At 53.4% G+C, this 23,225-nt stretch overlaps 2 protein-coding genes across 4 annotated transcripts in view; one reads left to right on the top strand and one right to left on the bottom strand.

The window, feature by feature from the left end:
- Positions 1-5,976, bottom strand: part of SCARA3 (scavenger receptor class A, member 3) — a 29,340-nt gene extending 23,364 nt beyond the window's left edge. The window contains exon 1 of the mRNA XM_012662981.1: positions 5,673-5,976. Coding sequence (XP_012518435.1) covers positions 5,673-5,679 — 7 coding nt within the window. The 5' untranslated portion in view covers positions 5,680-5,976. The remainder of the gene's footprint in view (positions 1-5,672) is intronic.
- Positions 5,977-16,693: 10,717 nt separating this feature from the next.
- CLU (clusterin) overlaps positions 16,694-23,225 on the top strand; it is a 15,137-nt gene continuing 8,605 nt past the window's right edge. For 2 of the 3 annotated variants that reach the window (XM_012662978.1, XM_012662980.1), the window contains exons 1-3: positions 16,694-16,844; positions 20,864-20,995; positions 22,468-22,616. In XM_012662978.1, coding sequence (XP_012518432.1) covers positions 20,902-20,995; positions 22,468-22,616 — 243 coding nt within the window. In that variant the 5' untranslated portion in view covers positions 16,694-16,844; positions 20,864-20,901. Of the gene's footprint in view, positions 16,845-18,475; positions 18,499-20,863; positions 20,996-22,467; positions 22,617-23,225 lie in introns of those variants that run through there. The other variant, XM_012662979.1, reaches the window with a different exon arrangement.

The following is a 23,225-nucleotide window of genomic DNA, read 5'->3' as shown; positions in this document are numbered from 1 at the left end:
ACTAACTCTCTCCAGATGCCTAAACCTCAAACCCAGCGTGGGCGGAAGGATGTGGAAAGGGGCCCTCTCGTGCACTTGGAGCAGTCTAGCAATACTGCAAAGGAACGTGTCCCTGACTCAGTGACCTCACTTCTAGGAACTTCTTTCTAGGAGGGCAATTATACAACCCGGCAAAGATGGATGCATCCAGGTGCTCACCGCATGCCATAATAAATGTGCGCAGCTTCCACGCCCATCAACAGGGTATTGGTTAAACGAATTCTCGCACAGTTTTACCATGGGTTTTATGCAACCAATTAGAAAAATGGTGCAGATCTATAGTTATTGCCTGGGGACGATATCTATGTCCTCTTGCTGAGTTTTAAAACTACATATGACAAAATAACACAGATAGTATAATCTTACCTGTGTGGAAAAAAACTCTGCGTACAAATATACACATACACAGAGAGATATCTGGGAGAATGTTCATTTGCATCTTGTCATTTATTATCTCTGTGGGGTAGGATTTCATTCGAGTGATATTTTCTTTCCTTTTCTGAATTTTTTGATGTTATAAAATAATGAGTATGCACCATAAAAAGATCGAATGCAGCTAGTAATGCAAAGAGTCTATGTCTATAGCCATCGTTTCTCCTTCCCTCGGTCCCAATAGAGAACCTTTCTTCTTTCCGAGGTGAGTCTAATTCCACCCCCTCCATTCCCAGGGTCCCCCACGCCCTCTCTCTTCTGTCCCTCTACCTTCCAAAGAGCTCGGCTCGTCCTGGCCTTGAAAGCCCTTTGTGCCAGACCCTGCTTCTCTAACTGCCTCATTCCTCCCCTCCTGGCCTCTGATGTCCCCGTCCCCTCTGCCCCTTGCAGCCTGGCATTTTCACCAGTGCATCGGACGCTAACTCTGCTGATCAACAGTCAACATGACGGGTCATTTCCTCCCTCTCAGAACTTTCTCCTCTTAATTTCCATGACATAACCGTCACAGTTTTCTGCCTGTGTCCCTGACTGCTCCCCTTGGCTCCTTCCACAAGCCCATTTCCTTCCTCCCACTCCCTAAAAGGAGAGATTTCCCGACACTGGCTAAAGCCACAAGAGAAAGTCCCCAGGGAGAAGTGGCACACAGGCCTTCTGCTGTCGACCCCCCACCCCCAGGGCTCTCCAGTGTCAACAGGACACAATTGGAAAGTCCTTTGTGTGACACTGGACTTTCTCTTTGTAAACTCTAAACTCCAAGCAATCTCCACCTACTACCACTAAGGCACGGCCCGGAGAACCTGACACCCAGCCATTGCCAGCACGACTTCCGGCGGCTCCTGAATGACCCGATCCAAGTCTCCCCGCCCTTCTGTTCCTCCCCGAAGCCTTTCTGAGCTGCTCCAATTTAAGTGCTCTCTTTCTCCCTGAGGACTCCCATTGAATCCACTGCATGTGCCACCCACTCTTTTTTGCACCGCCTGCCTTGATTGTTCAGTTCCCATCTCAGGTGTGCGTGCCTTGTCTCTGTTGGGAGCGCAGGAAGCATCCCTGCTTACCTTCTGACTAGCATGCTTCCTCCCCAAAGTGTGGGGCAACATCCCAGAATAACCAGCGTTTTAGCTTGGGTTCAGGTGGAGGTGAAGGTATCTCCTCTGGAGCTTGAGGAAGGTGTCTGCAGCGTCCTCCTGCAGGTGTGGAGGACGCTGTTGGAAATGTGGGTCTAGCACCAGAAGCCTGTTCCTGTGTGTCAAATCTGTGAGACTGGGCGTGACTGTTCAGGGGACAGTGCCCAGTAAGGACCAGGGAACCCGTGGCTGAAACCACTGATTCATCCTGGAGTCTGGAGAGAGTTAGGAGCAAAGGAAGGAGAAGATCCAACACTACCCTAAATTGCCACCTTGGGCCCTCCTTTAAGGACATTTACCACTTTTAGTCTTTTTTGAATGCTTTGGGCCCAAATCTTCAGCATCCTAGTATAGGGTGAGCTCCTTGAGAAAGCGTCTGAGCTCTTCACTGTGTCTCTCTTGCTCATCAGACACGCAGACGCACGCTCTGGCCTGGCAGCTGGGCTGCATCTTTAGGTTGTGGAGATGCCGTGGTACGAGTCCTGCCTTTGAGGATCTCGGCCCAGCAGGTGTTCAGACGTACACACCGAACAGGTGTAACGATCACCCCGCAAGTGCCAGGGGGAAGCAGGGTCCCCACGCTCACAAAACTCACACTCCAATACCACCCTTTGGGGTCATCCGGTCCTCTTGGACAAGGGGGCTTTGGTGCTCTACACACACACACACACACACACGCACACACACACACACACACACGCTAATCTAAACAGAATCAACACAGGCGGCGTATGTGAGCGGCATGTGCGCCAATTCTAACACCCAGAGCAGCAGCCTGTCCTTCTCTGAGTCTTTAGTTATTAAAATTATCCTAGCTGGGTGGCAGCAGTGACCCTTTGGTTGGGGGCATGTGTCTGAGGGTTTGGAGCCAATCTCCAACCCGAGTCCCTGGGGACTCTGGGCTCCCCGAGTCGGGCTGTCTGGGGCTCATTTGACCACATCAGCTCCTTTTCCTCCAGCAGTGGGGGTCTGGGGGTGGGTCCAGGCTTTCTGAAGGACCCAGGCTGGCCCCTCCTGAGTGGTCGTCATTTCCTCCCAGCCAGCCAAGCCATGTGGAGTGGGCTCCTCCTGGGATCTCACTGCTGTATTTCCGCAGCACCCCCACTCCCTGCCCACGCTTGCCCACGTGGTGTGGGCACCGCTCTCCAATTCTGCAGGGAGGGGTTGTTCTGCCCACGCTCGGGGAACAGCGGGCTGTGGCTGTGCCCTGTCCACCGCAGCTGGGCACAAGCCTCTTGGGGGCAGAGGAGAGGCCGTGTGGCAGGCCCACTTCCAGTTGCCACTCCACTGAGTCACTTCCACTCCCCAAGTGGTGCTCAGAGACCACCCAGGAAGGGAACAGCTCGGAGGGGGCAGATGGCAGGCCAGGACTAGAGCCCATGTCTTTGACTCTCAAATCTGTCATCTTCACAGCAAATCACACTGTGTCTCGGGGATCCAGGAAGGCTCCCATGTCAAGAACCTCCCGCTGGAGTGTGGGAACAATCGCACAGGTGGCTGCTAATGGCTCAGACAAGCCAGCGGGAAGCTCTGAGGTGGACCTGTCACCAAGAGGCTGGTGGCAGCCAAGTGTCCCCTAGGGGCATGTGTGACAAGGACGGGGTGCCAGCTTGCATGAAAGGATGTGGCAGCCTGGGAGGCCCAGCCAGCTAGCTGTGGGACAGGAGGGGCCTCGGGGTGGAAATGGCTGGGCTGGCAGAGTGGGCCTGGCCCTCGGCCACTGGTGGGCTGGGCTGCCCAACAAGCGTGTTTTCTTAAATACCGTCCTCACCACCGCCCCTTCCCCCCCATAACACATCACATCACCATGTTTGCTTTGAGCAGGGGCGTGAGCCTTTGCCAACAGATGTAACTGGAAGATTAGTGGCCTCTGGAGGAGCACAGGAAGGGCTTTTCTGGAATGGGCTGCCCACCTGCTCTGCCAGGCACTTTACTTTTTCCACTTGGGTGAGAAAAATCCTAGTTCTTCACACCCCAGAGATCTCAGAGGCCAAATATTTGCTGTCTGCCCTGCCGTTTCCATGGCAGGTAGAGGTGGCGGCTCTTCCTGCCTGGGACTCAGCCCTGCCTCCTCCCAGCTCTGCAGCCCTCCAGTCCCTGGGATGTTACGGGAGATCACAGAGGGTTTCCCAGAGCCTGGAGGAAAAATACGCAAGAGCTGCCCTCAAGGCCTCAGTGGATGAGAACTGCACGTGGTGGGGCTGCTGGTTTTGAGCAGGAAAGGAGGTGAGAGGCAGCGCTCGGGCCTCTGCATGGGAGCCCACGGTCTCCCACCACCAGCAAGGAGGCCCCAGAACCCGATGACATGAGTCTGCATGTCCTCCTCGGGCACCTCCTCCTAAATATTCACAGCTCTTTTCTCCTCACTGCACGGGATTTCAGCGCTGGCTGTCCACCCCTCACTGTAAGTCTCTTACAGTTTTTGTCTGTTCCGGCGGCAGAGCCCAAACCACTCTAAGAACACGCAGATCTTACCACCACCATCGAGGCCCAGGGCAGAGCAGCTGACGCCCGTGGTAAGATGTGGTCCAAGACCTTGCCAGAGGCTCTGCCGATGGCCTGCCCTGGCCTGCTGACCGGGGAGGGTACAGCTCCGAGGATGTGGCGGCTGGGAGCAGGAGCTCAGTGGGCGGGGCTCCTCACTGCCACCAAGGGAACTCCCTGGGGTTGATTATAACTGGCCCGGCTCATCCCAGACAGCCCAGGACGTGGTGAGGCCACCAGAAAGCACAGAGAGACAGTGCCAGAGGCCAGAGGGAAGGAAGCAGCAGAGTCAGGGGTATACTCTGGACTAGAAGCCAAGAGCCCTGGGCGCTCATCCCCCTGACTCGCTGTGACTTGTAAGCAGTCACTTCACCTGTCCACAGGACCAGCGACATAATTTAGGGGTAAAATGAAAGGGGGGTTCCCTTGCTAAAAAATTATTAAGGATTTTAAGACAGCATCAGCAGAGCATTAAGCCAAGTGCGGGACCCTGTGGGATGGCACAGGTCGCGCACCCAGGAAGCCAGCCCTACCTGCTTGGGCCTGAGTTTCCTCAGCCACACAATGTAGAGGCTGCATTGGGTCAGGGGTTTTTCTGTGGGGCCCTTTCTTCCAGCAAACCCTTAGCCTTACATGTAAAACAGACAAGCAGCCATGCTGGCTGAGGCAGGCTCCAGAGGTCTGGCCCACTTCCTCTGCCCCCCAACCTGCCAACGACACCTGAGAGTGTAGTGCAGCGCCCTGGGATGCTCCTGAGGGCCCTTTTCAGGTTCGACTTTCAGGAAATTCACGGGGTGGTGAGGTTCTCCTGCTGGCACACAAGCATGTGCCTGGGGTGTCGTAGGGGGATTACCGAAAGGCTCCAGGGATGGCATTTAAAAAACCTCAAAGGTTTCCTGTCCCATAGGATGACTCCAAAGCCTGCTTCTCTAGCCTCACAGTGAGCTTGACGACCAAGTGTGGTCTCTCCTGGGCATCTTTCCTGGCCCAGGAAAGGCCACTGGGACCACTTCTGGTTTTCATTCCCATCTCAAGAACCAGCCGCAAGGCCCCTTGGTGATGGCGCCCACTGCCCGGCGCTGGACCACAGGGCTTCCCCAGCTGCTTGTCCCAAGGAGGTCAGAGGGCAGGTCAGGTAGAGTTCAAAGGTTGGGAGGGACAGGGCCTGGGAGCTGGGGGGCTCTGACACAGCAGGTCTCTTCTGGGGAAGGGCTGAAGTTCCTGGGGGGCCCTAGACCTGGCCCTCGGGGGAAGAAGGCCGGGCAGGGACTGCAGGAGGCTCAGGGACTGTCCTCAGGGCGGGGATTTACACTGCTGGAAACTTGGGCTGATGACACGTTTCTGCGCTGACTGGTAAAGGGATCAGAAACTTCTCTGGACTTTAAACTTGTTTTTGAGGCTAGAGCAAGGGCCGAGAGCAGGGCTGCGCGGGGCGTGCGCGTGAGCGACCCCATCCTCCCTCTCCGCTCTCGCTTCTCGGGACCGCAGGGCGCCGTCCCGTCCTCCCAGTGCCGTTCGCGGGGTGACCAAAAAGGCGGGGAGACGCCCGGAGGCGCCTGCAGGCCCGGGCCCCCAGCCCGCCGCGCCGCTTACCTTTCATCGTCCCTCCTGCCGGGCCTCGGGCCGGCCCGCGCGGGCGCTCGCGCTGCGGTGGAGCCGGGGCCGCCAGGTCCTCCCGGGGCGCCGGTCGCCGCCCTACGCGCCGCCCGCGGCCGGGGGGCTCGGGCGGGGAGTCATGCTCCGGCGGACCGAGGGGAGGGCCGCAGGGTCGCAGCCGGGGACGCCCCGCCGGGCGCCTAGCGCCGCGCCCCGCCGCCCAGAGCGCGCATCCCGCCGCCGCCCGCGCTTCCCGCTGGGCCCGGCGAGGTCTGCCGCCGCCCGCGCCCCGCGCCGCCCTCCCTCCGCTCGGCCTCGGCCTCGCCCTCCCTCCCCTCGTCACTTCTTGGGCCCCGGCCCAGATCAACTTCCTCGGTATTTTCAAAACTGCCGCGGCCGGCCTCTTTGTGCCGCCGCCCCCGCGCCCGGCCTCGAACCCGGCCCGCCGCGTCCTCCCCGCCGGGGCCGCCACGCGCCCGGCCGCGACTGCGATGGGGGACGCTGGGGGAGGGGTCTTCCAGCCCAGTCGAGTCCACTATTGCGACCGCCACGTGGCCGGGGCGGGGGGCGGGACCTCGGATTTTAGCCCTGCACGTTTTTCTCCCCCATCTGCGGGGCGCAGGGACTGGGGGAAGGGAGGATTCCCGGGTTCCAGCCCAACTCCAACCGTCCGGGTTTGCCCCAGATTGTTCCCATTTTAGCGCCCCGAGTTCGACATCCCGGGCAGATCGGGACGGTTGGTCACCCCGTGGACATCCTGCGACTTCGGGCATCCACTTCATGTCTCCGATCCTTAGTTTTCCGCATGAAAGGACTGGGCCTGGAACGCCCCCGAATTCTGGGATGCTGTTGGTGGAGGGGCCTCTGGTGTAAACAATGACATCTGAGGGGAAGTGACCTCAAGCAGGGAGTCGGGACTCTGGCCATAAGCGCTCCCCCGGATCCCCGCGCGTCATTTTTCACTGATTGAACAAACATGTACTGAGCACCTGCCAGGTACCAGGCTCTGCCCCAAGCTCTGGGGAGAGTGGCGAACGCGTCACATGGCCAGTCTGGTGAGGAGAGCCAGTAATTAATAGAGCAAAAACACAGAGGTGCGTGAGCGTTATGAGAAGAACGGGAGAAGCGGGACCACAAAGTGGGGACAGTCCAGTCTTGACTGCCACCGTCAGCCCCTTCTCCACATCCCCAGGCCTCCACACCCACCCCGTTTAAGGCTGGTGAGGCCCAAGTGGAGAGAAAGCATCTCCTAAGCCGGGAGCAGAGAAGGAGCCAAGGACCAGAAGAGGCAGCACTCGGTCATCTGTAACCCCGCCAGCTTGCCGTGACAGGTTTGCCGTCTGAAAAGTGCCTTGCCTCCGTTATCTCTGCAGGACCTCACAACAACCCTGAGGGAGGCAGCCCAGGAACTATGCTGCCCATTTTACAGATGAGGAGACTGAGGTTTAGGGAGGACATTAGAGCGATAATCATTATGTACTCCTGCGACCTTGTATCTGGGGTCCGAGCCTGCCGCGTGAGCCCGAGTCTCCCAGGATTGTGGCGTGGGTCAGTCAGGAGAGCTGCTTTGTAAACACCAGGGACATATTCACGTCAAAGGAGCTTTTACCTCTGAGGTTACCTGCATGTTAACTTTTGTAATCTTCACGTCGGCCTTATGAGGTAAGCACCATTATTGTCGTCATTTCTCAAAGGAGGAAACTGAGGCATGGTGGGGATAAATCATGTGCTTCGCATCAATGTAGCTGGTAAGTGGAGACCTTGGGATTTGAACCCAGGCAGGCTAAATCCAGCCAGTGCACGACACTGCGTCATAGAAAGTGCTCGAATATTTGTAGACGGGACAATAAATGTGGGAATGTAGATTACAGCTATTATGGAAAACAATGTGGAGGTTCCTCAAAAACAAAAACTAGAACTACCATGTGATCCAGCAATCCCACTGCTGGGTATATATCCGCAAGAAAGGAAATCAGTAGATCGAAGAGATATCTGCACACCGTGCTTATGGCAGCGCTATTCACAATAGCCAAGATAGAGAATCAACGTAGGTGTCCCTCAGCAGGCGCGTGGATAAAGAAAATGTGGCATAGATACACAACGGAATACTATTCGGCCATAAAAAATGAAATCTCGTCGTTTGCAGCAACGTGGATGGAGCTGGAGGTCATCACTCTAAGTGAAATGAGCTGGATACAGAAAGGCAAATACTGGGTGATCTCACCCATACGTGGGAGCTAAAAAAGTGGATCATGGAAGTAGAGAGTAGAGTTGTGGTTACCAGAGGCTGGGAAGGGAAGGGGAGAAGGAGGAGGAAGAGAACTTGGTTAATGGGTACAAATATACAGTTACGCAGGAGGAACAGGTTCTAGTATTCAGTAGTAGGGAAATTATAGTTAACAAAGATTTACTGTATATTTCAAAATAGCTAGAAGAGAAGAATTGGAATGTTCTCAACACAAAGAAAAGATAAATGTTTGAGATGATGGATATTCTTATTACCCTAGTTTGATCATTATGCATTGTATGCATGTATTAACATATCACACGTACTCCCAAAATGTATACAGCTGTGATATATCAATAAGGAAAAAAAGAAATAAAAGTAGAGCCTACATCATAAAGAAAAGAAAGAACAAAACAATGACCCATGCTTTCTTTAGTCAGTGGGAAGAGGGCCTAACCCTGGTGTGCGGGGTGCTGACTCGCAGCCCCTGCCCCTTTGAGACTGGGGGTGTCTAGTGTGGGCGTATCCTGGGGTGTTGCCGCAATGATGCAGACACATCAGCAAAGAAAGGCAGGGATGCTGGCGCCTGGTCGCGGATGGGCCCTGAGTGAGCAGAGCGGGGCCCCAGCCCTGAAGACGTACAGAGGAGGAACCCCAGTTCCAAAAGGACTCCGGGGAGAGCGGCCCAGCCTTGTGCGGTGGCAGAAAAAAGCACAAGTGTTGGCGGACAGAAGAGGTCACAGAGTGAAGGAGACAGCAAGAGGAGGGTGAAGAAGGAGCCAGCCCCCATCACAGATGAGCAGGGAGGAGCCGGGATTCCTTAGAATCTGCCCCAGCCTTTGGGGGAAGCTTCCAGCTGCAATTTCAGGCAATTGCTACCAACAACTAGAGAGAGGTGGTCCCAGAGTTGACTGGAAGAGACCAGATTAGGGGCTCACTGGGATGTGGCGCAAGCTGGGATTACAGGTCAGGAGCACAGCAGGGGTGGGGAAGGCAGGACTGCTTAATACTTAATGCTGTCTTCAACTCGGGCCGTGTGGGGGTAGCTGATTGCTGCACAGGGGCCATACCACGTTGAAAGTCAAAGGAAATAGCTAAAAAGCAGAGGCCACTTAGAGGGGGAAAAATGGGATCACCGATGCCAGAACCCTCCCGTATGAATGCAGGGAGAAAGTCCACTCAGCGTTCTAGAAACAGTGTTGTCATTTGCCCAGAATATTTCAGTTCACCCCAGCTCCCTGCCTAGAAGCCTCCTTAAAAGATTGCCCTTTCTCTTTTCTACTTCAGGCAAAAAACATCCCTCTCCTTCTAACCTCTTCAGCCATTCTGTAGCATTTTAACTCTGTGCTAGTCAGGGTTCTCCAGAGAAACAGAACCAATAGGATGTGTGTATAGATGTCTACATCTCTCTCTGTATCTACAGCTATAGACATAGGTATAGAGGGGGAGATTATATAGGTAGAGACAGAAATAAAGATTTTGAGGAATTGGTTCATGCAATTGTGGAGGCTGGTATGTCCAAAATTTGCAGGGCAGGCTGGGTTGGCAAGCTAGAGACCCAGGGAAGAGTTAATGTCATAGCTTAAGGCCAAAGACCATCTGGAGGCAGAATTCTCTGTTCCTCAAGGAAGCTCAGTCTTCTGTCTCTTAAGGCCTTCAACTGATTAGCTGAGGCCCACTAACATTATGGAAGGACATCTGGTTTACTCACTTAAATGTTAATATCACCTAAAAATACCTTCACAGAAACATCTAGAATAATGTTTGACCGATCATCTGGGAACTGTGGCCTATCCAAGTTGACACATAAAATTAACCATCACAAGCATCATTGACAGCTCCTTGTCAACTCTCTCTTCTTCCCTGGTTTATCCGACTCTACATACTTGTGGCTCTCTTTCTCAACTTCTTTGAATTCTCTTTCTCTATTGGCTCCTCCTATTGGTACATTTTCTAAATACAAGCATGCCCTATCCTTATGTTAGTGTAAACAACACTCCCTGCTGTAGCGACAATCCCCACATCCCACTATCTTAATACAACCAAAGTTTATTCCTCACTCACATCACAATCCAGTATGGGGTTGGGAAGTTCTCTTCCAAACAGTGACTCAGGGACCCAGGGACATTCTGTCTTGTAATATACCACTATCTCCAACATATGGCCTCTAGGTTGCTACAAAATGGAAGAGAGAATGGACGACCATGCGTAGGAGAAGTTTATGGGCTGGAAGTGGTATACAGCACTTCTACCAACATCCCACTCACCAGAGCCCAGTATACTGGGCTCAACCTAGTAGCAAGAGGGCTTGGAAATAGAGACATCCATGTGCCCTGGAAGGAGAGGAGAAACACACATCAGCGGGCACCATGGTTCTCTGCTCGGTTCGCCTTCCAGGCACCTGTTTGCTCTCTTCTTTTCACACATAAAACACATTCACCCTTCCCCATGGGGACAACTCAAATTCCCTTTTGGTCATTGCATGGAGCTCGGGTTCTAGGCTCTCTGTGTGACTCTCAGTCTTTTTCATCAGGGCTGTGTGTGGCTCCCATATAAACTGGAGGAGCATGGATCAGATAATCGCAATAAAAATGCCCATTTAGGCCGGGCGCGGTGGCTCACGCCTGTAATCCTAGCTCTCTGGGAGGCTGAGGCAGGCTGATTGTTTGAGCTCAGGAGTTCGAAACCAGCCTGAGCAAGAGCAAGACCCTGTCTCTACTAAAAATTAGAAAGAAATTAATTGGACAACTAAAAATATTTAGAAAAAATTAGCCGGGCATGGTGGCGCATGCCTGTAGTCCCAGCTACTCGGGAGGCTGAGGCAGGAGGATCGCTTGAGCCCAGGAGTTTGAGGTTGCTGTGAGCTAGGCTGACGCCACGGCACTCTAGCCCGGGCAACACAGAAAAAAAAAAAAAAAATGCCCATTTAGAAAAGAAAGGATGACACAGAGTAGCTATTTGTCTGTGGAAATATTGAGATCCCTCATATGCTGTAAAGCCCCCTAACCGTGGGGTGGGGGAAATACTTTACTTACGTCTTGATTCAGCTCTCTGGAGGAACTCTCCGTTGCATGACAGGCCGTGCCCTCTGGAAGGTGCGTCCTGCTCTACGACCGTCTTTGGACACGTCTGAAGTGGCTGTGATGAGCTACCATTCCTGAGGGCTGCTCAACTCTCACAGCCCATCTCTCCTTCCTGGAGCAAGGTTGTTTCAGCTCCAACAGTCAAGGACAGTCGAGGTACAGGTAAAAGTCCAGGCATGGTGGTTTTGTGGGCAATGCAGGTCTCTCAAAATTGTAGCAAAATCTCATCTATTTGCTTCCAGTCCATTCCATGGGCCAGTGATCACACCCAGGGCGTTTTCCTAGCTGCACTTCCCACATCCGCTTCATGTCCTTGTTTCCTCTCCCGCATGCCTCTCTTTCAGGGTAGTTAGCTACCCTGATGCTTGCAGAGTCGGCTGGGAAGGCCACACCCTTAATCTAATCATCTCACCTGGCTAGGTCTAAATGGGCCTTGGCTGCGGACAATCTTTCCAATCTATTTCTGCTACTTGGGATCTAGAAGCAGCTGGTGTTTTCCTTTCTCTCAGGCTTAAATTATCCAGAATCTGTTTATTTCCTCTCTTTTCTCTTTGCAAATCAGCCACTTCTCGCAAGTACATCTCTTTCTTGCGTTGCTTTTGCCAAATACAGGCAATAGCCGAGAACACTCACGACAACGGCTTAGATTCTTTCCAACAAATGCCCCCAGGCATGCCCACTCAGTAGTAGACAGCACAGGGTGTGCTAACTACCAAATGTTTTGCCACCGCATAGCACAGATTTTCATCATTAGCCTCCTAATATCGGGGTCCTCACCTCCTGCTACACAATATTTACATACTTACTTTTTGTTATTACAGTGGCATCTCATTTCAAAAGATAACAGTTTCTAAAGTCATTAGAGCATGTAGCACTAGCTCTAAAAAGCACCTGTAAGATTTTAATGATGGCACAATAATCGTTTATTTCTCATTCATATCACAATGCATTGCAGGTTGGGTAGCTCTCTGACGGATGTTGACTCAGGAATCCAGGGTCCTTTCATCTGTGATGCTACCATCTTCAATGTATATCCTCCAAGGTTGTGGTAGAAGGAAAGCGAGATTGGAGGAGGGTGTGATGGGCAGGATCGTGGCACAGGCCTGGAGGAGGCCTGCAGTCGCCATCAGCCATGTTCATCCCATTGGCCAGAGCTCAATCCCACAGCTCCAACCAATGGGCAAAGGGGCTAGGACATATCCTTTGTCCCAGTTACCATGAAGAAGGGGAGAAACAAGGATGTTGGTGAGCCCTAAAATTCATTAACCAACCCTTCCTCAATCCAGACCTTTGCAGGTTTCACCTTCTTTGCCTCAGTGAACTCTCTAATGCCATGGATTTAAACTCCATGCAGTGTTGCTATTTTGGTTTCTCCCAAATAATCGACACTTTGAAAGCCAAAGAGCAAAATATTTTGGAGAGGACACAGAAGGCTAGTCAAGGGTATTTCATAATGACGTTTTAGCAAAGTTGGCTGTAAAGCAAAAACCTAAACCCCATTCTACTATAAACTTCAATTTAAAATACGAAATAAGCTGGGCACGGTGGCATGTGCCTATATAGTCCCAGCTATTCAGGAGGCTGAGGCAAGAAGATCATTTGAGCCCCAGAGTTTGAGGCCATCCTGGGCAACATATCAAGATCCTCATCTCTAAAAAATAATAAATAAATAAAATAAGAAATAGCATGTCCTGGAAAAAAAAATCCATCAACATTCTCAATGGAGAATGTCCATTGTCCAGATGAGTGTTAAGTTGACTTTTTTAAGCCCATTCTTTGAACTATGTGATGTTTTCACAATTCTGAAGCCTCCCTTCTTTTGTTGTTTCCTTCCAGAAATTCCATTATGATATCTACAACGTCTAGATGCTTGCCTTTCTTTGTATTTGCCAATACTGGAATTTTTGAGTATTATAATGGCCAAGTGGTGCCTTGCAATACCACTCTTGACCAGCGGGTGATGCTATGTAGCATGAACGCTTCTGGCCTGAGAAACCCTCAAAGTGGGCTTCATAGGGTTAAATTCATACCTTGTTTTATGAACTCTGTAAGTGTGAAGTTCTGAGAAAAATAGTTTAATCACAAAGATGTTTCATAGCTTAAACGAACCTTCCATATTATGATAATAACGTCTTAGCAAAGACAAACTACTAGATTGTTCCTCTGAGTCAGTTATAAATTCAGCAAGAAAGTGGCCGACTTCATCTGGGGCTGGGAGTAAATGCATAAAGAAGGAACCTTGATGATTTGAAGGAAGGAGGAGGCTCCTTTAACTGAATGATCCTCTGGACGATGCAAAGGAATCCCTGCAGCAAGTCCCACAATTTAGATGACTGCAAATAGGACAAGGAAAATTCCAGTATCCTTTCATTGTAATATAAATGAATATTGAAATACTCATTTATAAATATTCATATATTAACATGTAAAATAAAAGCATCAGAGCTGGAGGAGCAGCACTGCTTTGGGGGAAGATACTGGCCAAGGGATTTGGCTCATAGGAATTTCTTTGCAAAAGGCTTTTTTTTTTTTTTTGAGACAGAGTCTCACTCTCTTGCCCGGGCTAGAGTGCCGTGGCATCAGCCTAGCTCACAGCAACCTCAAACTCCTGGGCTCAAGCGATCCTTCTGCCTCAGCCTCCTGGGTAGCTGGGACTACAGGCATGTGCCACCATGCCCGGCTAATTTTTTCGCCTCGACCTCCCAGAGAGCTAGGATTACAGGCGTGAGCCACCGCGCCCGGCCTTTTTAAAATTTTATTCTTAATTGACACATGATAATTGTACATATTTACGGAGTACAAGGTGATGCTGCCATACATGTACACATTATGTAATGATCAAATCAGGGTAATTAGCAAATCCATCACCTCAAACATTTATCATTTCTCTGTGGTGGAGAACACCCAAAACTCTCTCTTCTAGCTATTTGGAAACAGACAATGCATTACTGCTAACTACAGTCGGCCTGCGGTGCCATAGAGACCAGAACGGCTTCCTCCCATCTAACCGTAACTTCGTACCTGTGGACCAGCCTGTCCCCTGCACCTTGGAGAGTGATTCTTAATTACAGGCTACGGGATACTGCTCTCAATCATTTCTATTATAGCTTGTTCCAGCTGCATCCGTGGTGGCTGAGCTGGCGGGCTGGTGGCGCCAAGCCGGACAAAGGCTGGGGTGGGGGTGTGTAACAAGGACACTGCATAGCGAACCAGGCCGAGAGACATTTGGGCAGCTACAGAGGGTGGGCAAAGCCTACAGAGATAAACAGATACACGGAAAGCTCTTTACTTGTCCTCTCTGTGCCTCTCCCCGGGGGCCCTGCCACTCCAAGAAAAGAAATCAGGCTAAAACCCCAAAGCCAGCTGTACGAGTCCACGGTGGGAGACAAAGGATCAAACAGCACCTGCCAACAAGATTTCGCATGCTATGTGAATCAGCCTGCTGACTCAGCATCTGGACAGAGCGTGTTGGGAGGGTTTAGGGTGACGGGGAGGGGGGGTGGTCCCGCCCTGCTCGGTGTGCTCAGGCCCCCTGGCATTGGCAGGCCTGGTGCTGGGCCCAGGGTTTCAGGAGAGACAAGGTCCAGAAGGCCAAAGGGTGGGGGAACAGTCTGCAACTGATAACTGAGTGAGGAGCTGCATCTTGGGAGATGCAGACTAAGTTGCCTTCAGAAACCAGGAGGGCTCCCAGGGGAGAGATGGGGTGGATTTTCTCTGTGTGGTTCCAGAGCACCTGACCTGGGCTCCAGACCAGCTCGTACAGGAGCCAGACAGTGACTCAACAAAAGAAGGCCCTAACTCTATCAACAGTTTTATTAGAGAACTGTTGCATGAAAGGTAGTGAGCTCCCCGTTACTGGTGGCATTCAAACATAGGCAGGATGACCACCTGGTGTGGGGATCAAACAGTGTGTGAGGGCTTAACCAGTCGACCTCTATGACCTATTTAGAATATTAATAATCCAGTGATGCATTTACGACCCTTTCAAAATTCATACTTTTTTTTGTAATTGGAGTTTAATCTTCTCGACCTTGTTTGCTTTGTAGCTAGAGTAATCAGGTAATCATTCCAGGGGATCACAGTCATGGCCGTGAATTGTGCTATTTTCTCCTAAATCCCTTCTTCCTCTCCTCCCTTCCCCTCCTTCAGCTGACTAAGGCAGAATCTCCCTGCCTGACCTTCAAAATCCAATTTTTAAAAATGCAACTACGGTAGATTTATGCCTCCTGTACCGGCTGCCGGGGGAGCTACAGAACAGAAAAGTTACAAGGAGCGAGCTCAAAAACAATTCTTCTGACCTCAGACGCTGATATTCTAAGGGGGAGGCACTTTCCCCAGAAAATGTAGCTGATCCTGATAATTAGCCTTTTTTGGTTTTTTTTTTTTTTTTTTTTTTTAAAGAAAATAAAATGAAGCCTCTTCTTGGGGAAAATGTGTTGCTCCAAGGCCTTGCTGGATTTTTTTTTTTCTTCTGAACTGGTGACCTTCTTATGCTTGGCATTGTATCAGGTTAGGTTGAAGGGACCTAAGAGATGACACATTCCACAGTCCCCATTGTCCAGATGAAGAAACTGAGGCCTGAAGGCAAAGTGACTGGTCCAAAGCCAAGTGCCTCCAGGCACAGTTAAGACTGTAGTCAGATTTCCCTGCACCTCCCACTTCTCCAGGCCTACAAGATTCCCCCAAGGCTGCCTCCTGAAAAGGGGTGGGGTCCTAGTGGCCCCCGGACCTTGGGCAGCTGGGAAGCTCCACGGGGTGAACAGGAAAACTCAGCCCTTAGTGTGCAGTCAGCCACCCGCATTGGGCTGCCTGTATCTGCCCGGCCCCCATCTCTCCCATCAGTGTGAGTGCGACTGTCAGCCCCTTGCCCTCCCTCTCGGAGCTCAGCTTCCTCCCCAAGAATTAGCGTCCCCCCAGGTTTCTGGATTGTTCCTTCCCTGTCAGAGGGTGGGGTGTTTGGGACAGGGACGCTCTCTGCTCCCAGCAGAAGGAAGGCATGGCAGTGTTGCTACCAGCGAACCCCTCTGGACACAGATCTGGCTGCCTCATTGGCGAGGCCCAGTGAAAGACGAAAAGGCGGCGCCCCGAGTTCAAAAACTGTTAAGAATTTCCAGAGCACAACTGTAGCGCCTTAAACCAAGTGTGCGTCTCCAGGCGTTCCACACCCATGCAGCCCACCCTGCTTGGCTGGGCCCCAAGTGGATGGGGACAATAACTGCTTTAAGCTCCTCGGATCAAGAAGCCAGGAGCCGGCTGCTGGCTCCCCAGACACATGCTCTGCTCAGTTCTGTGTCCTCCCGGCCCACCAGGTCCGTGGAGGACCCACGGCCAGGTCAGCGTGATGCGCGGGGAGTCGGCACTTCAGTAACTGCAGCACAGCCCAGGCTCATTATGTCTGTCTGACACCTTCCTATTTACGTGTCCTAAGAGAAGTGGCCCCGTGCAATGTGAAAGGTAAACGTTCAATAGGGCGGGGAACCGTGGTACTGTATTTTGGATTGGGACCGGGCCAGGGGTGCAGCGGACTCCTCCAATCGTATGGAGAGGGGGGCCCGGCTGGTGGGGCTTGGTGAGGGGCCGCACCCCCGGGTCTCCCCTGGAGCCAGCGCGGCCATTTGCGGTGCCAACGCCCCCCCCCCGCCCCCGGCGCCCCCCACCCGGTGCTGCGCCGCCCCGACCACCCGGCTTCCAGAAAGCTCCCTGTGCATCGCGCAGCATTCTTTGGGCGTGAGTCACGCAGGTTTGCAGCCAGCCCCAAAAGGGGTGTGCGCGCGAGCCCAGTGCTATAAATACGGCGCCTCACCGTGCTCACCACGCGGCGTCGCCAGGAGCAGCGCGGGCGCCGGGTGCCGCAGGCCGGTGAGATGTCCCCCGTCTTCCTGCCCCTGCGCGGAGTCACAGCGGGACCGACGGGCGGGCGGGGGGTGGCAGCCAGGCGGGAGAGATGACAGGTCGCCGTCATAGCCCTGCGCTGCTTTTACACGGAGCCCGGGAAGCCTGGGAAGGGAGGTGGCCGGGGCCCCATCGCCGGGCAGCTGAGCCAGGGGCCGAACTGCGGAGGACGGAGCGCAGCCTGGGACTCAGGGTCCCCGAGTGCACGGAGCTCCAGCCGCCATTCCGTAGGGGGTAAATAGGACAGGTGTAATGACCCTCCTTTTGCAAAGTTGGGCAGACTGAGACCTGGAGACCTGCCGCGCCTTGCGGGAGGCCCAGGCTAGCAGGTCGTGGACGGGGCTGGCCTGCGCGGAGCTCCTTCCTGCACCATCTCCCCGGGAGGATGCTGATCTCTCAGTTGCGGCTGCTGGCTTGCACGCATGCGTCATTTTGTTTTCTCCTGAGTTCTCTAATTCTCTCCTAGTATGTTTCTAAGTACGACGTCATGGATTTAAGTATATGCTGCAACCACCTAAATCCTACTTTTTCCTGCTTCCTAATGCACCCAAGGTGCGGCAGAGAAAAGTCACACAGGCTGCATCAGGCCTCAGATGTCTGATTCCGCCGTCTCATTTTACAGATGACAATCTGAGGCCCCGCGAGGTTTAGGACTGTATCCAGCTAATCAGGAAATAAGTGTCAGAACCGGGATTAGAGCCAAAGCCTCTTGACCTTCCAGAATTTCTGGACCTAGTGAAAAAATAAGCTGATTGTTATTATTATTATTATCTTAAAGGGAGAGGTTTGAAATTTAAGAGTGTAAAATAGCTGCTATAAAAGGATGCTCGTGAGAATGTAAATTATAATAATATTGGGACGTTAGAGACAACTTAAATGCCCAACCTTGTGAAAATGGTAAAATAAACTTGGGTACATCAGAAAGTAGAATCTTTTTTTTTTTTTCCAAGAGTCTCACTCCATTGCCCAGGCTAGAGTTCAGTGGCATCAGCATAGCTCACAGCAACCTCAAACTCCTGGGCTCAAGTGATCCTCCTGCCTCAGCCTCCCGAGTAGCTGGGACTATAGGCCTGTGCCACCACGCCTGGCTCACTTTTTCATTTTTAGTTGCCCGGCTAATTTTTCTGTTTTTAGTAGAGACAGGGTCTCGTTCTTGTTCAGACTGGTCTCGAACTCCTGACCTCAAGCAATCCTCCTGCCTTGGCCTCCGATAGTGCTAGGACTACAGGCATGAGCCACTGCGCCTGGCCAGAAAGTAGAATCTTATATAGCCACGAAAGTGTGCTTTTAAAGAATATTTGAAGACAGTGGATGTAAAGGATGTGATGATATAAAAATGCATAGAAGATAGAAGGAAATGTACCAGTGTTGATATTTGCCTTTGGGTGGTGTGATTACAGGTGACTCCTTTTCTCATTTTTCCTTTTGGTTTAGTTGTCCCCAACTGGGGAGGCAGTCGGGTAGGAGCCGGGGCTTTGGGTTTGCATCTCTGCTGGCTTATGTCTCTGTGTTTTTCCCAGAGCTCTCAATACACAGTCATTGGTGTTCCTAAGCCTCCAGCCCTGTGCTGCTGGGACACCTCTGGCTTTGGAGGTGTCCTTGGGAGCCTTTTGGGAAGCTGGTGAGTTTCAAGCTCCCGGGAGGGTGTGCCTGGAGCAGAGCTCCTCTCCAAGTCCACCTGATCCCCCTGTCTCCTTCTCCTTGTCCCACACAGCCTCCTTGTTTACGGGACCGGCCTTTTCAGGTCAAAGCAGCCAGGCCTGGTGGTTTAAGCCTCCCTATGGGGAAAGAAGCTGTGTCATAGTGGTGGAGACTCCAGGGCCTCGGCCTCGGCATGGCTTCTCCATGGAGGCGGCTGACAGCCAGGCGCCCAGGAGGCGGAGAAGGTGGGAGGGGAAGAGAGGGCGGTTGGCTGTGCAGCTGCTCCTCTGGCGCTGTCCTTGGACCAGCGGCATCACCTCCCCTGCAGGCTCGCCAGCAAAGCAGATCCTCACTCAGAACCAGCATTAGAACAAGCCCTCCCCGCCCCGCCAGGTAATTCATAAGCGCTTTAAAACATAGCTGATCATTTCACCAAGGCAGAGCCACACGGTCAGGAGTAGGGGGACCGCAGGTGGCCTCTGTGGGCCTGCTTCAGTTTCTGCCCCTCTCCAGACATGCCCACTAGATATTGCCAATGCCCACGATTGGTCCTGGGTCAAATTTCGACATAGTCAGAAATTAATATGATTGTATAAGACCCTCATGTTTACAGAACACAATCATCTCTGAGGTCTGTATCAGGTCCATTTTACAGATGAAGAAACTGACACCCAGAGACTTAAGTGACTCTGTGTCAAGGGAAGAATACTGGCCTGGGTGTTGGGAGGGCTGGGTTCTCATCCTGGGGTTGCCACGAGCTTGCTGTGGGCCTTGGGGGGGCCCATGCCTGCTCTGGGCTGCAGCCTCCCCTCTAAGGCAGAGGGGGTGGGTGGGAGAATGATCCCTTTCTCAGCTCTGAGCTTGACGGCTTGCCAGGGACCGCAGGCTCCTGGTGGCAGACCCTGTGCCCGCTGCTGAGTCATTCAACTCCTCATCTAGTGTCCTGCCCTGCTGCCTGGTTCTTGGGGATACAACACCCTGTCTTCTGGTTGGAACCTCTTTCTGTAGGGATTTCTCAGGGGCCACTGCAGAGAGGTGTTTCTGGCTGGCTTTGTCTCTGGAGTGACAAAGGCTCTGTCCCTGCTGGAGGCATTTCAGGCCTCAGTGGGCAGCCGGGGCGGAGCGTGTGTGACCCACTGCTGCAGCCGTCCTGGCAAACCCGTCGCAGCCACCCACCCTGTCTTTGGGGAAGGCACTGACCCCATCTCTTCTCCCACGCTACTCCTTTGCTGTGTGTGTCTAATTACTTTGATGAGAAGCTTTCCTTATTAATGTTTTACCCAGCGTCCAGATGGGCCTGCTGGGCTGAGCAGGTTTTGGATGGGAACCATTGCAGGCAGGGTGGCCCCACCTCCTGGTTTGTTCTGTTATGGGAAATGGGCGAGCTCAGATAAGCACGGGGGAGGGGGAGGGTTCTGTTTTATGCAACAACTTCAGCTTCTGGGAAAGGGTCCATTGTGTAAGACCGGGGCTGTGGCCCATGTCCCCTGGCTCAGGGCAGCCAGCCTGGCAGTGCCGGGAACACCGGCAGGGCACACTGCTGTGGGCTTAGAGGGGACGGGCTGTGTGAAGGGGCCAGGCAGAGCAAAGGGGCAGCCTCACCATTAACCCTCCGACCCTGCCCTTGCTCTCTGCCCCCTGCAGAGAATCGTCCTCCTTCCTGGCTCTACTCTATTCACAGCCCTGAATGCACAGGCCGCCAGCTCAGGGCTCAGGCGCTTGCTAGCTTGGGATGCAGATGGATTTAATCTCCATGCCAACCCAGGGGGCTGGCTCTTACTGCCTCAGACTCTCAAAAAGCGAGTTGAGGTGGTGCTGGGGCTCCGTGCGGGGACAGCGCTGTGATCTATGGGAATGTTTGCTGGGGGCAGGGGACATGGCTGGGCCTGGGATGCAGTCCCACTGTAGGGGGCACAGGGAGGGACGGATGAGGGACCCAGGGAGGTATTTTTGGTCTTTGACATGATAGACGCCCTTTCTGGACAAGGCACAAGAAAGCCCAGGTGCGTGGCGGAGGCGCTTGCAGCCGCTGCAGGGGAGGAGGCGGCTGGGATGGCAGCCCGGCTCCTCTGCCATGAACGTCCTTGTCCCTTTTGCCTGACGCTGCTGTCTGCAGTTCCTCCCTCCCTGTACCTCCCGCCTTCACTTTCTTTTGAAGGAGTCAGTGGCAAGTCTGGTCTGTGCCCCCAGTTTCCTCAGGGATAAAAACGTAGCAATGCCCAGTGAGGGGACAGCCGAAGGCACCGAGTCCTGGAGGTCCCCGGGAAGCTGCCGCAGGCGGCAGGCTGGGCAGGAAACCAGCAGGCTGTGTAGCTGTTACCATGACGGTCTCCTGTTCCCCACAGAGGCGTGCTAGGATTCCAGAATTGCAGAGGGAGGCGCGATGAAGACTCTGCTGCTGCTTGCGGGGCTGCTGCTGGCCTGGGAGAGTGGGCAGGTCCTGGGAGACCAGGAGGTCTCCAGCAAGGAGCTCCAGGGTAAGTAGAGGAAGCCAGATGTCCTCAGGCTACAGAGTGGTGAGGCCAGAGGGCGAGGCTGCTGCCTTCGCACAGTGTCAATGACCGAGCGTGCTCACCTTGTGCACTGGGTCTGGGTTCCTGGGCCTGGGCTCCCTCCGAGCCCCTCCACGAAGCTGTGCCTGGACTGTAGGAGCCTCTGTCCGTCTCCCCTGTGGAGTGTCCCCGGCTCTTGCTGCTGTGTCTTCCTCCTCTCCACCCGGAAAAGCAGGCTCCATGTTCTCTGCTCATGCGGCAGGGAAGGGAAGCAGTTCCACTCGAGGGTCTGCAGTGCTCAGAGCCCAGCTGGAGCCCCTTCTTCCCTGAGGCCTTTCTCTTGTCCCACCTCTGCCCCCCACCCCTCCTCACCGCCACTAGCTGCCAGCTCTGCGGGGCAGTTGTTCAAAACCCAGACTCGGAGACGAGGCCTGGCTGTGGGTCTGTCCCCACCACCTCCTAGCTGGCTAACCCCCGGGCAACTATCCTGATCTCACTGCGCTTTTCTCCCCGTTTTTACTGAGGTATAATTAACAAATAAAAATCATATATATTTAAGGTGTACAACGTGATGTTTTGCGAGACGTGTAGGCTGTGAAATGATTATCACTGTCGAGCTAATTAGCACATCTATCACCTCGCATAGTTACCTTTTTGTGTGTGTGGGGAGAACACTCAAGATCTAGTCCCTCGGCAAATTTCAGGGTACAACGCGGTATTGCTAACTGCAGGCGCCGGCGTCCGGTAGACCCGCAGAGCCTCATCCTGCCTCGCTGACACCCTGTGTCCTCAGACACCTCCTCCCTCTGCTTCTTCCCCCGTCTGTGACATGGGCGTGGTGACGGGGCTGGAGCGTTCAGTGAGACGCACATGAAGCGTCTGGCACCGTGCTCACCCTGGGACAAGCACCAGATGAATGGCACTTGGGTGACGTGGCGTTCCATAGCATTTGGCACCCGTGCTGTGCCCCGATCACTCACTCATCTTCCCGTCCCCGTCGCCTGGCACCGTGCATTGGAACAACGAAGTACAAATGTTTGGTTAAACTGAGTTCCAGAAAGATTTGTGTCCAAAATAATAATATATTTTGATGCTTCAAAGCTTACACTTGTAGGTTTGGTTGTTTGCCCTTGAAAATTTTCTTCTGCTCCCGGCTCCCGCTCCGGGGCGGAAGGGCAGCGGTCAGGCAGAGCTCGGCCGGCCCTTCGCTGAGGTGCGCTGGCTCCCGTGTCCGCACTGCCGAGCAGTGGAGTGTAGTGGACAAGGACCCTGTGATGGGAACCTGTGTCAGGGAAAGGCTGGGGCTGTGACACTGCTGGCCAGGGAGGGGGGGGTCCCAGCCTTGACAATCCCCGGATTGAACGTCCCTTTCTAAGCATTCCAGCTGGTTCCAGGGTGACATCCCTAACACCATCTCTTCCTCTCGCCTCACTCTACCTCCTGCCCTTCTCTTGCAGAAATGTCCACCCAGGGGAGTAAGTACATTAATAAGGAAATTCAAAATGCTGTCAACGGGGTGAAGGAGATAAAGTCCCTGATAGTAAAAACCAACGAAGAGCGCAAGTCACTGCTCCACACCCTAGAGGAGGCCAAGAAGCAGAAAGAGGTGAGGAGGAGCCTGCTGACCACGGCCGCCCTGACCCTCCTGCTGGACGGGAGGGAGGGGGCATTGCGGGGCCTTGCTGGGTTGCCACGGTGACCCGCAGTCCTCCCAGGGCTGTGCCAGCTGATGCTGGGGCTGCCGTTACGAAATAGGGAAGGTTTCTTTGCTTTTGAAAGCTTCACAGGGTCTGATCTTGAATCTGGTTTTGTTTCAAGCCTGGCCCAGGGCCTGATGGCCAGATACCCTTCAACAGATGTCTCTAAACCCCGGTCCTGTGCAAGCTCCGAGTTAGGCTCTGGTTAGGGCGGTGGCAGGGGTGGGGCGGGGGATGGTGCCCTCCCTTCTGGAAGCTTATCTAGTGGGGGTGATATGGTTCGGGTTAGGGCAGGCACACGCTGTGTGACCCTGTCCTTCAGAGTTCTGGACTATTTCATAAAGAGACACCTTAAGTCCAATAGTGGCCATAGCAGGTCTAGCCTGTGCTTAATGAGTCCACAAAACTAAAACATGGGGCCGGGCACGGTGGCTTAGGCCTGTAATCCCAGCACTCTGGGAGGCCGAGGTGGGTGGATCGCTCAAGGTCAGGAGTTCGAGACCAGCCTGAGCAAGAGC

The sequence above is a fragment of the Propithecus coquereli genome, unplaced genomic scaffold (assembly GCF_000956105.1).
Source record: "Propithecus coquereli isolate 6110/MARCELLA unplaced genomic scaffold, Pcoq_1.0 Scaffold79, whole genome shotgun sequence".
NCBI lineage: Eukaryota > Metazoa > Chordata > Mammalia > Primates > Indriidae > Propithecus > Propithecus coquereli.
Note: the sequence above shows the minus strand (reverse complement) of the source record. Positions and strands in the feature narration are given on the sequence as shown.